The sequence below is a fragment of the Apodemus sylvaticus genome, chromosome 20 (assembly GCF_947179515.1).
Source record: "Apodemus sylvaticus chromosome 20, mApoSyl1.1, whole genome shotgun sequence".
Lineage (NCBI taxonomy): Eukaryota > Metazoa > Chordata > Mammalia > Rodentia > Muridae > Apodemus > Apodemus sylvaticus.
This window is the reverse complement of record NC_067491.1, coordinates 549,598-564,999: the sequence shown is the minus strand read 5'-3', so window position 1 is coordinate 564,999 and position 15,402 is coordinate 549,598. Positions and strand designations below refer to the sequence as shown.

The 15,402-nt window shown below is 56.0% G+C and overlaps 2 protein-coding genes across 3 annotated transcripts; both read right to left on the bottom strand.

Annotated features, from left to right (window-relative positions):
• Window positions 1–192: 192 nt before the first annotated feature.
• Tektip1 (tektin bundle interacting protein 1) lies at window positions 193–2,839 on the bottom strand. Its single transcript, XM_052165821.1, has 4 exons — window positions 1,691–2,839; window positions 836–1,074; window positions 631–756; window positions 193–362 (listed from the first exon to the last, which is right to left on the bottom strand). Exons 1-4 carry the CDS (start codon window positions 1,771–1,773, stop codon window positions 193–195), a joined length of 618 nt encoding a protein of 205 aa, XP_052021781.1. The 5' UTR covers window positions 1,774–2,839.
• A 91-nt stretch (window positions 2,840–2,930) lies between these two features.
• On the bottom strand, window positions 2,931–15,205 carry Fzr1 (fizzy and cell division cycle 20 related 1). 2 transcript variants are annotated; one of them, XM_052165813.1, is made up of 14 exons: window positions 14,967–15,205; window positions 7,517–7,619; window positions 7,240–7,365; window positions 7,104–7,167; window positions 6,848–6,975; window positions 6,605–6,687; window positions 6,328–6,511; window positions 6,104–6,169; window positions 5,472–5,574; window positions 5,207–5,391; window positions 4,647–4,880; window positions 4,257–4,361; window positions 3,725–3,817; window positions 2,931–3,608 (listed from the first exon to the last, which is right to left on the bottom strand). In XM_052165813.1, exons 2-14 carry the CDS (start codon window positions 7,583–7,585, stop codon window positions 3,567–3,569), a joined length of 1,482 nt encoding a protein of 493 aa, XP_052021773.1. In that variant the 5' UTR covers window positions 7,586–7,619; window positions 14,967–15,205; the 3' UTR covers window positions 2,931–3,566. The 2 variants fall into 2 exon arrangements, with proteins under 2 accessions (XP_052021773.1, XP_052021774.1); XM_052165814.1 differs by lacking the exon at window positions 6,104–6,169.
• Between the last annotated feature and the right edge of the window lie 197 nt (window positions 15,206–15,402).

The window sequence follows — 15,402 nt, the reverse complement described above, 5'->3', positions numbered from 1 at the left end:
GCACAGCATACTGGTGGGTGTACCGGCGGCCAAGCTTCCTGAGACCAAGGGGCCTGTGGGTGCCTCGCCCCGTTTTTGACACAGATGCGCCCGCCCACCGGGAAGCTGCAGGAGACACATGCTGGGGCTGTGCGTGGGAGAGAAGGCCCAGCTCACGGGGACACGGACACACGGGTCTGCAGCACGGCTTTATCAGAGCGAGGGTGTGAAAGCCTGGGGCGGCTGGCCGGTGGCCGGGCAGGGGCGCTCCAGGCCCCGCTGTTTGAAGTCCTGCGCGGTGAAGCGTGGCCGCTGTGGCGGCGACAGGTGCGGCACGTAGTCAGACCGCCGCGGCACTGCCCCGAACTGGTTCCTGGTGACCACTGCGGACAGGACCGGACGAGCTCTGTGGCTGTGGGCAGGGCCGGGCGCCCCCAAATCCTTGTGCTGGCGGAGCCCACCAGAACACGCCCATCTTGCGCTCCCGCCCCTCTACCCACTGCCAGCCCAGCCCTTTTTTCTTTCTTTCTTTCTTTCTTTTTTTTTTTTGACACTAATTAGCTAGCTAGCCCAGGTTGCCACCCAGAGTGGAGTGACACACATGCAGCACTACCCCTGGGTCTTCCTCCTCTCCCCATCCCTTCCGCTCACCAAACTCCTTGCCACGGATTTGCCTGTCCCTCCACTGCACACACCCCCAGCGCGGGCCAGGGTTGAGGTACTGCGCGGGTATCGCAGGGTCCCAGAAGGCCATCTCCCGCAAGTGCTGTGTGTAGGCTGCAGGGAGGCGCAGAAGGGAGGGTATCAGTGTGAGACCCACGGTTTGGTTGTGCACCACCGGGAGTGGGACACTCACCGGGCGGGAGGCCACGCTGGCGACTCAGGAAGCAGCCATGCCAGCGCGTGTGGGCCTCGCGATACGGAATGTCGAGTGCGCGGGGCAGCATGTACCAGGCATCGCATGGGTCCGAGTTGGTCAGTCCAGTGTACCACACCTGGCCGGCCGCGTCCCGTCCCATGGGCGTGAACTTCCAGCGAGTGGCTTGCTTGATGGCCGGCGCCCAACGGGGTCCCTCCAGGGACAGGTAGTCATTGCTGAGGGAAGGTGGGTTCTGAGCCAGGACGTCCCAACCTGTTTCCCTGTCTCAAGGGAGAATCTGACCCCTCTGCCAAGGCTGCCCAGCGTTTCCTCTGTGCACTTCCCACCAGCAGTCATATCTCATGTAGCTGAGAATGGCCCTGTATTTTGAGGCAGTTGTCAGTGTTGACCTGGCAGCAATCCTGCCACAGCCCAGAGTCACCTATGGCTACTGGGCAAAGGAGGGACCAGGACAGGGTGTGCCTAGCCTGTACCTCCCCACGGATGGTGCGCTTGGGAGCCATGCAGGCTGCAGTACTGCGGCTTGCAAAGAAAGGCCCCGTGGGTCTTTCCCACTGGGTGTGGGTGGCATCACTCAACATGCTAAGAGGATCCTGTGGGTTTATGAATAGCTCAGAATACACACGAGAGTTTGAAAGTGAAGGGTACTCTGGCACATGGCTGCCGCTGCAGTACAGGGGAGAACCAAGACTCCTCTGCTTGTGTGCGGGGTGTGCAAATGCCTGACTCACAACCCCTTGCATACCTGCATCCCAGCCACTTGGGTTGCAGGTTAGGGGGTAGGGGAATCTGGTGTGTGGGTGAAGAGAGGCACCAAATGCTGGGACCCACCGGTATAGATGGTCAGGGAAGTAGAGTTCAAGGGTGCCTGAGGGAACAGAGGGCCTAGTAGCCTCCCGCCTCTGGTTTTCCATGTCTGGCCTTGTCTTCCCACAGGCTCTAATCACCAAGGCCCTGGGGCCATTGTTGACAGGAACAAAGGTATCCCAGCAACAGGGAAGTGGTCAACCAGTCCATGACCTCAGCTTACTTCCCTGTGTGGGACTGAGACCAAAGTAGGGCTGGGACCTCCTGGAGTGTTTCCTTCTTCCCTGTGTCCCACAGCAGGAGAGTGGGCCACACCCCATCTGTGTCCTCAAGACACATCCAAGGAAGGGGACATGGGTGGCCAGGGTGCTCATCAGAGACCCAGAGTCAAGGACCACAAAGTGGGTGGGTCCATGATACAGAGATCCAGGAAAGGAAGTGGATGCCCAGTCTTCAGTTGGTGACAATGCTCTGGAATCATTGGTGGCATCATTGAAGATGCAGAACCCAGGGTCTGCTCAATCTGTTAGTGCATCCTGTGCATCTCATGACAATAAACAGCAACACAACCTCAACGCTTACTCAGCTTTTACAGCCTGTACAGGCGGGGCTCCACTCGAGTTCCTGTTTCCTTGGCAGACACCAACTGCCCCTCTCTGGCCACCAACATGTTAAGCTTGTTCTGCTCCAGTCAGGCTTCTGGGGTCCCCCAGCAAAGTCGGGGTTTTGGCGGGCTTACCCAGGACACTGCTGTGGGGTGGCAGCCTGAGCCACACACCCTCCTGCCTGCAGTCCTGGCCCTGGACTCTGTGCTTCCTGGACCCTCCCCCCCCAACTCACCTGAGTGCAGCTCTGCACTGGACCAGTTAAGGCCTTCATGGCCTTCAGTCATAGCTGGCTGCTCTGTCCAGGGAAGGACAGGTGCCTTCTGAACCACACACCAGGCATGACAGGCTGCACTTGTCTCCTGCATATGGAGTGTGCCCGGCAGGATTCCCACTAGCAAGAGGTCACAAGAGCCTATGGCACTGGTGCACATCTTAAGGTCCCCAATTGGGCATTTTGTTTTTGGGGACAAACTGAACAGTAGCAGGTGGCCCTGAACCTTGAACTTACTAGCTTAGGCTTCACTTAGGAATTCAACTCAAGGCTAAACTCCAGGCGTGCAGGCAGCCAACCCCATAGTGACCTGGGTCCCAGTGGCTTCTCCAACCATCAGCCTTTTTGGGACAAGGCAACAAAACACAGGAGACAGACCCCAAGGTGTCACAAATACATATATACACACATGCACACACCATAGGCCACCACCACCACACTGGGGATCCCCAGGCAAGGAGGGGCTGTAGAAATGGGGTCTGAAGACGGAGTCCCAGCCCAGGAAGCTTAGAGGAGGACAGGCAAACAAGGCAACTGGCTGGGAACAGGGCGAGCGGACACCCATGGGAAGGGGTCACAGAAGGCGCACACACAGACACGGGGTGGCAACGCAATCAGAGTCAACGCAAATGTGTCGCAGGCTGAGAGGCGCAGGTCCCTGCCAGCGCCTCCCAGATGTTCTGGCTTGGGTGATGCTGGGGTGGCTGCAGAGGGGCACAATGGCTCCCCGGTACCCAGGTGACACTGGGCTTGGGGGATTTGATGGGATCTCAGCCTCTTGCTCAGCTGTGTCCAATATGGCTTGGGCAGTGGTAACAGGTCGCAAGTGTCCATCTGGCTGACGGTCCCCACGTCCCAGTCCCAGACACTGGCTCCACAGCTCACAATGAGGCATTTAATGAGACTCTGGGGTCTCCGGCTCCCGCCCGCCAGATGCCTCTGGGGAAGTTGGGCACAGCAGGGCCCGTGCATGCTGGCTACTCCATCTCTGCCTATGAGGCTTCACATCCCGCCTGCGGGTCTATCGGATCCGGGTGAAAAGGTTGAGCACAGACACGGATTCCTGGGAACAGGATGCAAGTGACTGGGTGCTGTGAAAGCCCAGGGGCACCACAGCAGGTGGGCAGGCGTGGGCACCACAGCAGGTGGGCAGGCGTGGGCACCACCCAGCCTCATTACCTTTGTAGAACGTGTTTTGCTGAAGACATTCCAGAACCGCAGGGTCTCATCTCCAGCTCCGGTGACAATGGCTTCGCCATCAGGGGACATGGCCTGCAGAAGGGACAGAAGGGGCCTGGCTATTTTCCAGCTGCAACAGGCAGCTTCTGGGATCCAGACACAAGCCAGGCAGGTGCCAGGGGACATGGACCCTGGGCTAGGGCACACAAGGTTCCTGTGGTGCCTGGTCTGATCCCTGGGTTCCCACACTTGGCAGGACACAGCCAAGAGCACCAGTAACCAAGGGACACGGAAACTTGTGTTGTATGGAGGCCCTGTGCCCTGTAGCGTGAGGACTGTTAGACAGGATTCCCCCACTTCCCATATCCTGGGTTGGTGACACCCTGCTTTGTTAGCAGGGGCTTTGCTGCTAAGCCTAGGAGCAGACAGCAGGGAGGCTGGGGTGATAGCCCTTGACCCTCCCAGCAAGCCACGGGCAAAGTCTGCCACATGGAGCCCCAGGGTGCAGACAGTGACAGTGGCCGACACTCACCAGGTAGAGGACACGATATGAGTGGCCAGTGAGCTTGGCCACCTGTGTAAGGGACGGATACTTCCACACGAGGATCTGGTTCTGTGAGTAGCCATGTGTGCTCACCTAGAGGAGGGGCCAGGCATCAGGGCTGCAGGGGGCCTGGGGCTTGATTCCCTGTGGGCTTCCCTCAACTGTATCCTGGGAGTCTGGAGGCTGCTGTTGCCTCAGAAATGGGACTGACCAGGTCACATGTTATGACTGCACTGCCTATTCCTCCTGCCCAGGCATACAGTACACACTGCTGGCAGGCAGGGTCTCAGCTCCCATGTTCCCACAGACTCCCAGGAGTTCAGTGCTGCTCGGGGCTGGGCTGTTTCTTCATTGCCCCCATGCCCACTGTGCACTTACCAGCTCATTGGCGTGCTTGGACCAGGCCAAGTTACACACTTGTGAGCCCGTGTCAATGCACTGCAGTGGCTGGCCTGTCAGAGTGTTCCAGAACCGGATGCAGCGGTCGGCCGTGCCACCACCGGATGCCAGAAGTCCATGCTGGTGTGGGGACCAGGCAATAGCCTTCACGGCTGCCAGGTGCTCCGTGTACTGCTGCACAGGGCTCAGACTTGAATGATTCCACACGAGCAGCTGCAGGGTAGGCCAAGGCTGTGACAGAGCCCCACCCAGGGGCCAAGGACACCAGGCAGGCATAAACCAGGGACATGTGCACAACTCCAGGCCAGTTCGAGGGACAAGGTCCTCAAGATGGCCCCAAGGATATGAGTTTCTAACACATGGGTCATGATCTGTGGCACCCTCTAAAACCATCCCTCCCCCTGGGGCATCAGATGACACATTCTGGTCCCAGGCTCTGTGGGTCACCTGGCTTAGGTGACCCATAGTGATAGAGAGTGGGCCTCCTAAGGTGGCATGCTGGCCTCCTCCAGGAGCACAGGCTGATGCGGCGGCCATACCTTGTTGTCATTGCCCCCAGAGGCAAGAAGTTGGTGGTCTGTGGACCACTTTAGGCCACACACTTCCTGCCGGTGGCCCTGCAGCCGCCGCTCTGACTGCAGGGGTGGTGTGCGGATATCCCGCTGTAGGATCATACGGTCTCGGCTACCAGATGACAGCTGGTCAGCATTCCAGGCCAGCGCCCCTATAGGGTGGCAGCAGGTGAGCCCTGGCCTGGTCCAAGGGTGTGGCCCATGGACGCAGCAGGGCAGGCCAGGTTCTCACCCACTCGCGCTGTGTGGCCCTCCATCATGGACAGCTTCTTCCCAGCAGCAGCATCCCAGATCTGCACAAAGCCCTTGTGTGTACCTACTGCGACCAGGTTCCCCTAGGGTGACAGTGTGGCCAGGTGGCCATCAGGTGGGCATGACATGAGAAACTCACCCATCTATCTCATCCTCCACAGAGACTTGGGGCTATCTCTGTAAGCTCATTTTGTTGTTTTGCTTTTTAAAACAAGGACTCACTCTGTATTCCGAGCTAGCCACACACTCAAAATATAGTCCAGGCTGACCTCAAACCCCAGGCAGTCCTCTAGCCTCAGCCTCTGGAGCGTTGGATGGGCTATGGGGTGCTTCTACAAACTGCTTTGCTTAAACCCGTCCCAGTGTTTTCCAGTAGTAGAGTCACCTCCCCTGGGCCACTGAAGTGACAGTGTGTCACCACTGCTCGGGCCGGGGCACACTTTCATCTCAGCAGCCAAGCTGCAGTAGGAGCTGCAGTCTCCAAAACAAGGTGCAGGTGTGGCTAGATGGCGTGCACTGAGAAAGTGAGCAGCCACACTTAGTCACCGATGGGGCTCTGCCCGCCTCCTGTGGGGACACAACTGGCCCCAGGGCTGAGCCCTCTGCACTCACCCGCTCAGACCAGCCCACGGAAGTCACTGAGTCCCCTTCTACAGAGAGGTCACAGAGCCGGGTCACCTATTGGCAGGAGGTCAGAGTGAGGGGCAGACAGTCCGCACCCTCCCTAGCCCTCTGTACCCCTCCCTCCCTTCCGGGTCGGCCCCTGAAAAGCTCGGCCCTTCATTGCTGTGATCACAGTCAGACCCCTTGGAGGGACGTAGGTGCTGGGCGCCCACCTGGCTGGTGCATGCGCTCCACAGGTACACGCAGGTTCCCAGCCCCACACTGAGCACGTTGAGGGAGGACCAGTCCACCAGGTTGAGGTAGAAGTCGTCCTGAAGCTCCGGCGCGTCCAGCACCTTGAAGGGAATCTTGGAGATCTTGCGCGTGGGCTTCCGTGGCGACCGCAGCAGCTTCTGACTGTGATAACAGCAGACCACTGCTTGCTGCTGCCCTAGACCCCGTGTGCCCAACACCAGTCTGAGGGCACTTGGGGACCCAGCCCTGGCTTACCTTTTGTTGCTAACAGGGGACAAAGAGTACGGGGACACGTCATTGCCATCATCTGGACTCGAGCGTTTGCTGCTGAGGGAATACTGGGGGCAGGGCACTACGTTGAGTGGCTTCTGTTGTCTCATGACTTGGGGTATCATGAGCACCCCAAAGCTGACACAGACCCGGTGTAAGCCGCGAAAGCGACAGAACAGGTCCCACAGTGCCCCAGCCTTGCGGGCCACTAGCTGCAGCCTGGCTCACCGTAAAGAGACCCTTGTGCTCGGGTGTGGACGGCTGCAGCCGCCGGTCCTCTGTCTGTGGGTCCTGTACCTTCTCGATGCCAGCACCCAGCAACTCATTCTTCAGCAGTGCGGAGTAAGCCAGGCCATCTGCAAGGGTGGGGCGTGTCTGTGTGTGGGCAGGGGCCCAGGAGAGTGGGATCTGCAGAGGTGGGGCATGGGGGAAGCCTGCAGAGTTGCCAGGGGTGCGTGGAGACTTGGGGCTGACCCCTCCTCACCTTTGCCGTTGTCAGAGGTGGCATCCTTGGCTTTGCGGTTCTGGCTGGGGGACTTCTCATTCTCCTATGTGAGAGGACATCACATGAGGCTGCGCCCTCCTCAGGGCAACAGACCGGCGCCCTGCCCAGCACTCACATTGATTCTGTGGAAGTTCACGCTCCAGTTGGCCCCGGCCCTCGAGGGGATGAAGCGGTCACCATGCTTGCTGGGCGAGGACACTGGGGAGTTGGCTGGTGTCAGGGTTCTCCGCATCTCTGAGACCTGGGAGGGACTTGGGATTTAGTGGGGGAGACCTTCAAGTGGCATGCAGGTCCCTAGCCCATGCACAGTGGCCCTGTGGTTGAGGCCAGGATCTACAGACCCTGTTCCCAGATGTTGTTCTGGGGACTTAATGGGATGGCCCGTCACTCACACATGGCACCGTGTTCTCATTTTGGATGATGATCTGTCGCAAGAGCCTTCGCTCATAGTCCTGGTCCATGGCGGGCGGGGCGGGGCCCGCAGCCTCTGGTAGCCTGTGGGTAGGCAGAAGCACATGACAGTCCGGCCTCTGGGGTACAATGAGTTAGGACAGGCTGGGCTTTTTTGTAAATCTTTTGTTGCTGTTTTGAGACAGGGTTTCTCTGTGTAGCCCTGGCTGTCCTTGAACTCAGAAGTCTGCCTCTGCCTCCTGAGTGCTGGATTAAGCCACTACCGCATTATCTATAAATCTTATTTTTGAGACAACGTCTCATGCAGCTCAGGCTGGTCTCTAATCCTCTGTGTAGCCATGGATAACCCTGAAATCTTGCTTGTTCTGCCTTAGGTATATGTCACCATATCCAGGGATCGCATCTCAGGATCCAAGTACTCAGCATCCCTGAACCTGGGAAGGAAGGAGGTCGTGCCCTGGAGAGGGGAGATGTGGGTGGGGTAGTGGGTTCCATCCTAGTTCTGATATTTCCTCAGAGTCCCAGGCCAGCCCATCCTGCTGTATGCATGGTGAGGCTCAGTCCCGAGAGGGAAGGGAGATGGGGCCAGTGCCCAGTCAAGACTGAAGTGGGGTTGGGGACTCCTTTAGCCTTCTTCAGCAACAAGAGCAACTGTGACCCCATGATCTCTGGTGCTCATGCAGACAGCACATACTTGAGACGTGAGGGCAAGGTCAGCCACAGCAGATCCCATAGCCCGCTCTTTGCTGGCCCTGGCCCAGCTGGCTGCAGGCCACTGTTTGACAGCACACAGTACCCAGTTCAGGGCTCCGGCTTCTTCCTGCCCTCCTACCTACGGCACACACTACAGCATGAGTGCATGTGTGCGTACACACCCTCATCACCACCACAGACTCCTTCTGGCATGAGCCGTGAGCCTCCCCTCTACCCAAGGCTGGATCCCCTGACTATAGAGATGGGCTCCAGCATCCCTGCTCTAGAACATCCCACTTTCCCTTTCCCACACGGAGGCTTTGTACTCATTCAGCACCCACTCTCAGGCCTCCCTGGAGCCCGCAGTCTGCGGCCCCAGTCCCTTCAACAGTCAAAGAATGGTGTGACCCGAGGATCGCACTCCTAGATGGTTACCTAGATGGACGACTCCACACAGATCCCTGCACAGCTGCAGGCTCAGGGGGGGACAGGAACGGATGGACACAGCAGTAGCTGATGGACGCACAGCAGGTCCATCCACATGCACTAACGTGACCTCAAGAACACTGTACTCGGGCTGGAGAGATGGCTCAGCGGTTAAGAGCACTGACTACTCTTCTGGAGGTCCTGAGTTCAAATCCCAGCAACCACATGGTGGCTCACAACCATCCATAATGAGATCTGACGCCCTCTTCTCGTATGTCTGAAGACAGCTACAGTGTACTTACATATAATAAATTAATTAGCTGGGCAGGGGTGGCACACGCCTTTAATCCCAGCTCTTGGGAGGCGGAGGCAGGCAGATCTCTGAGTTCAAGGCCAGCCTGGTCTACAGAGTGAGTTCCACGACAGCCAGGGCTACACAGAGAAACCCTGTTTCCTGTCTCGAAAAAAAAAAACAAACCAAAAAAACAACAAAAAAAAAAAAAAAAAGAAAAAAGAACATTGTACTCAGTGAGGGAATTGTGCTCAGTGTACATAGAAATGCCACACGGTGTGGGCTCCATGATAGGGACTGTGCCACCACTCTATCCACTGTCCCTGAGACAGGCTGTCACTGTTTATCTCAGGCTGGTGTGATCCTGCCTCAGCTCCCTGGGCTGGGATCCCTGGAGGATCAGGAGTTCAAGTCCATCCTCCTGTACACTAGCTAAAGGCCAAATTGCTTATACCCAGAAGACACAAAGCCAGGACAGCAAAAGGCTGGGGAGCTGTTCAGATGTGTCACCTCGCCAAAGTAGGTGAGAAGTCCTCAGGGAGGACAGAGCCTGAGGAACACAGGGTCCTACACCTTCCTGCTGGGTGTGTCAGTCTCCTCCAGCCCCACTCCCCTGCTGTTTCACAGGATGCTCAGTACCCAGCCGGGCCCAAGCACACTTGAGAGGGAGTGAAGGCCATCAGTCCATCCTGCTCCAGGCTGCTAATGGGAGCCCAGCCACCCTTGGGTCTCTGCAGTGCACCTGTCCTCTTGCTTGGTGCTAAACACAGGAAGGCCCTCTGGCTCCTGCTACCTCGAAGCTCCCCAAAGACATGAGTCCACTCATCTGGCCTTCAACCATTGGTTACACTCTCTGGGGGCCACAGACCTTGAAAAACTGGTCCCCACAGCTTGTGTGTCAAGGAAGGAGAGCTCCCACCTGCAACCAAGCATGGGGAGTCAGTGTGCCGCACTGTGGCCTTGGAGCCATGTCACTACTGTGGGTCTGGTGGGTTCTGCAGGGTGCTGAGCGGCCTCCTGGCCTCCACCCATCCATGTCAGGAGCTCCCTAGGTCCCTACAGGCGTGCATGTTCCCAGAATCACTCCCAGTGAGGGCAAGAGACTGCTCAAGGCACCCCAGCGTTGGTGGCCAGCTGCCCCTGACGCCCTGGTACCACCCCCAGGCGCACAGCAAAGCACCAGGCCTCTTCACCTGTCTTCCCTGTCACAGCTGGCAACAGTCACCCTCCAGCCATGGGAGACCAGCACGGGGACGTGGTCTGGGCTATGGAGCTGGGTCAGCCTGCCACACACACAGGGGCAGAGTGTGTGGTACCCTTGAACTATGCTGAGAGGCCTAAGGGCAGAGCTGCGTGGACTCTGCGATCAGCTCCTGTAGCACTGCCAATCTGAGGGTACCCGGACACAGGGCCTCTCCCATGTGACCTTAGATCATATGTCCCACAGAATTTATTGTTGACAAAGGCCTGTAGTCCCCATTTATTCTAAGGTGGCAAAGGGACTTCCCAGCGACACAGGCCCCCACCTCGAAGCCACCTTCCAGCCATGGAGACTAGCAGAAGGAGATCCTGACAGCTCCCATCAGCCATGGACCCCAAAGGTACTGCAGCTGCCCAGGTGTTCAGAGTCTGATCAAGACATCTCACTCAGCCTAGGCCTGGGGTACAGGAGTAACCCAGTATGCATGCACACACCCATGCACCCCTTCATCCCAGTCAGACTCCAGGTGACCATCATGTCTTCAGAGCTGCCCAATGGTGGTCTGCTGCCCTACCCTGTGGGGAGAGACCCCTGCCACCGGCCTCCATGTGGCCAGTGCATCATTTCTGTGTGCCCCCTGTGTGTGAAAGCCTCGCTTTTATACTACATCCCCGGGTTCCTTAAGGCAGGCACAGGGCGTGGTGAGGCGTGGTATCCTGGGTCCTCTGCTGCACTGTGCTAGGGATGGGATGGAAAGCTGTCACCAAGAGCAACAATGTCCATTATCTTATTTTTATGTTACCACCTTGGGGATGGCAGTACTGGAAAGGGGGAGAGGGGCTTAGATGAAGCTCAGGGCAGAGCAGATGAGCAAAACCTGCATCAAGCCCCAGCCTCCAGTGATATGGACCAGGGACACCATGGCAAGAAGCTTCTAGATCAGGTCAGAAGTAGGTTCCTAGGTTCTGGAGGCTGGGGTGACGCCCAGGAGAGTGAACTAGAACTATATATACCAGTGATCACCACACCATCCCGTGAACACATAAAAACCACAATTGTCAATTTTAATAAAGTGTGAGGTGTGTGAATGTTACCTGCATCAAGCAGATAAAAATAAAAAAAATAAAAAAAAAAAAACCAAAAAAAACCCAAAACCCAGTTTTACTAAAGGAAAGGCTGGTAAAGACAGAGAGTCCCAGATGGGCATGGGGACAGCAGCTCATCCCCCAAAGCCTTTGTGGGGCCAGGCATACCTGCCACCTAGCACGTGGGAGGCTGAGGCAGGAGGATTGTTGAATGTTTCAGGATGCCTGAGCTGGAATGAGACTGTGATTAGAAATAAAACTCAGAAGCTGGACGATGGTGGCGCACACCTGTAATCCCAGCACCTGGGAGGCAGAGGCAGGCGGATTTCTGAGTTCAAGGCCCGCCTGGTCTACAAAGTGAGTTCCAGGACAGCCAGGGCTACACAGAGAAACCCTGTCTTGAAAAAACAAAGAAACAAAAAAGAAAGAAAAAGAAAGAAAGAAAACCCAGAAAAACTGATAGTGAGAGGGTTCAGCTGTAGCCCAGGGACCCACAAGGTGGAGAGATCACCCCTGCAGCTCCCTCTGATGCAAGAACGTACGCATGCACAATGAGACAAGTGGGTGCAGAGACAGAGTGCCGAGTCAGCACACAGTGCTGTGGTAGAAGACCACCTCTAAAATCAGCTCCAGTGTCCTCTCTGGACTAGGCTCCTACACACAGACACACACACACTAGAAATAAAAAAAAAATCTTTGGGTTTTTTTTTTTTTTGGTTTTTTTTTTGGTTTTTTTGTTTGTTTGTTTTTCCATACAGGGTTTCTCTGTATAGCCCTGGCTGTCCTGGAACTCACTCTTTAGACCAGGCTGGCCTCGAGCTCAGAAATCCGCCTGCCTCTGCCTCCCAAGTGCGTGTGCCACCACTGCCCAGCTATAAAAAAATCTAAAAAGCAAAACAAAAACCCCTACAAGTTGGGCAGTGATGACACACGCTTTTGATTACAGCAATTGGGAGGCAGAGGCAGGAGGATCTCTGCGAGTTGGAGGCCAGCCTGGTCTACAGAGTGAGTTCCAGGACTGCCAGCTACAGAGAAACACTGTCTCAAAAAACCAAACAAACCAAAAACCCAAAACTTTACAACTTTGGGTTGTGGGTCCACAGACTGCACCTATTAGCTAAAGAGGGAAGGAAGCCAGGCCAAGTGTCAAGCAGGAGGCTGAGGCAGGAAGTGTTGTCCTGGACTGTGGCTGTGGGGCAGGAGCGCCACCAGGGGGCAGCAGAGGCTCTGGACTGCTCCCCACACAGCACTCAGGAGACAGACAAGGCACACAATTGGGATTTGCCAATGTCTAAAATTCCAAGCCCCTCTTCTCAGATCTTCACGAACCTTCAGAGGACTGCAGATCCCACTCCTTCTATATAACCCAGAACTCAAAGTCCTTCCAGTCAAAGCCCAAGAGTCAGATCTGCCTGAGAGAAATCCAGACACACACACACAGAGGTTTGGTTTCCAGCACCCATACTAAGAACTCAGAGCCACCTGTAACTCCAGGTGTAGGACACAGCACACCCTTGGGCTTCTTTGGGCACTGCCTGTCCATGGCAAACACAGACAACAGACACACACACACACATGTACATAAAAATACACACAGCTGGGCTGCAGAGATGGCTCAGCGGTTAAGAGCACTGACTGCTCTTCCAGAGGTCCTGAGTTCAATTCCCAGCAACCACATGGTGGCTCACAACCATCTGTAATGGGATTGGATGTCCCCTTCTGGTGTGTCTGAGGACAGCTACAATGCACTCATATACATTAAATAAATAAACCTTTAAAAATAATAATATGAACACAGCTTAGGGCTGGAGAGATGGTTTAGTGGTTTCGAGCACTGGCTACTCTTCCAGAAGACCAGAGTTCAATTCCCAGCACCCGCAGAGCAGCCCACCACTGTAACTTCAGTTCCAGAGGCATCTGACACCCTCTTCCAGTCTCTACCAGCATCAGGCACAAATGTGATACCCAGACATACATGCACGAAAAATACCCATACACATAAAAATAACAAGCAAAAAAAGCCACACATACATTTTTCCTTTTGTTTTGTTTTTTCGAGACAATTTCTCTGTGTATTCCTGGTTCTCCTGGAACTTACTCTGTTGATCAGGCTGGCCTTGAACACAGAGATCTGCCTGCTTTTGCCTCTACATGAACCACTACTGCTCAGCACCCACATACATTTAAAAAATAATAATTTTAAAGGTAAAGGTGGTTATGGGCGTGGTCAGGGGTGGAGTCCCTGTCTAGAATCTCCCAGTGAGGGGCTGGGGTGTGGTTCCTTGGTGACCTCTCTCTTCTAACCATGTGCAAAAGCCTTAGGTCCATTCCTAGAACCAGGAAATAAAACACACCAAGATTCCTGTGGTGCACACTTAGCTCCTGACCCTCTATCAGAAGGAAGCAAAAAGCACTGGCAAAGAGAAGACATGAGCTAAATTCCTCAAGTACCAAATCCACACCTGAGAACTCCATTAATATTTACAACACATGCTATCCCAGCCCCATGAGAGCCAGAGTCACCAACTCCCTTTCTTTCCAAGCCCTGATCCCCAGAGCCAAAGGTGTTCTCTGTTCTGAGTGAATCTTCACTGGGGAGTCACGCTCATTTAAACTGCAGGAAGGAGCTAGGATTGGGACTCCACAGCCAGAGGAATGAGGTCATCTCTTACACAGGATGGGTGGGAGGGGGGGGAAATGCTTCCCACCAGGTGCTCTCAACTCCCAGTGAATTTACACTTTTACCTTTACAGAGGTTGGTGTCAGACTTACAACCCGAGACAAGTAGTTGGTAGGGTAATTTGCAAGCTTTGTAGGGGACAATGGCTTTGAGTCTGGGTTAGAGGATGGAGGGACCTGAACTTGCATTTGAAGAAACAGTGGAGGTTCAGATATGAGAGGGCATGTGGTGGGTTTGGGGACACAGAATGTCTGTGGTTTCTGGCCATGTCTCCCCTGAGATGAGACACCTGGTTGTTGGCAAATTTAGTCCACAATCCCTTCCACTCGAGATTGCCAGATTGAGACTCCTGGACTATGAAGGTTGACTTAGATCCCACTTTGGATGTAGGGTGCATCTAAGGCAGGAGGATTACATTACATTTGGAAGTCCAAAGGATGCAGTTGTAGAGTTTAAGAGTCTTAAGTGACCAGCATGAGGGAGAATGCCCTAAATTTGAGGGCATATAGCTCAAAAGAATAGAGTGGTGCTGACAGGGCGAGGTCATTAGGAACAGACGACTCTGGGATCTGATTCAGGACCTCATCTGCATTGTGTGCTTTTTGTGGAAGTAGTAAAGGGTGACCTGAATTTGGGGCGCAAGGAGCCTGACCTAGGGTCCTGAATTGCAACATGTGGAATGCCTTGGATTTGGACATTTGCCGTGCTCAGAGCAAGACTCTGGGGATGATTGCTGTGATGGACTGAGAAAGGTCAAGGCGAGGTGGCCGGGTGAGGGGATTCAGGGTTGGGGTGACGCGGGGCCTCATCTGGGAGGTGGGTTTGCATCCTGGGGATAGGGGGAGCAGCACGGGTGATGCCCTGAATTCGAGGGGAGCACGGCTCAGAGCAGAGCTCTGGGGAGGGAGGACTCTGACAGACTCAGAGAGCTGGCGGGGTCGGGGCCCGAGATGGAGGTCGCTGGAATGTGAGGTTCAGGGTCAGGCGGCCCTATAGCCTCTGAGAAGGAAGGGGTCGGCTAGGGGGCGGGTCCCCGAGTCACCCGTGTCCTCACCTGCCTCGCTCCGGTCGCCAGCCGGCTCCCGCCGGTTCCCGCCGGTCCCAGGAACACGCCGCGCCCGTTCGAGGGCCCGCTGCTGCGCCAGGCCCCGCCGCCGCCGCTCACGGGAATCCCCCGGCCTCCGCGGTCGCTAATATGGCGGCACTCAGCGGCAGCCCGACTCCCTCCCCCAGTTTGTCCCGCAGGCCGCGCGCGCGCCCGCGACCGGCCCCGCCGCCCAGCGCATCACCGAGCCTAGGCCACGCCCCCTAGGCCCTCCCCCCCACGCCTTCATGGTTTTCCGTGAGCAAGCCACGCCCTCAGCCACGCTCACCACGCCCTTCACGCACCGCTCTCTCCGCCAACCCCTTGTGCCCTGAGCTGAAGTCGCGCTCCTGAGTCGCCAACGCCAATTCTGAGACACGCCCCCACTCCGCCTCTGCCCTTGTTC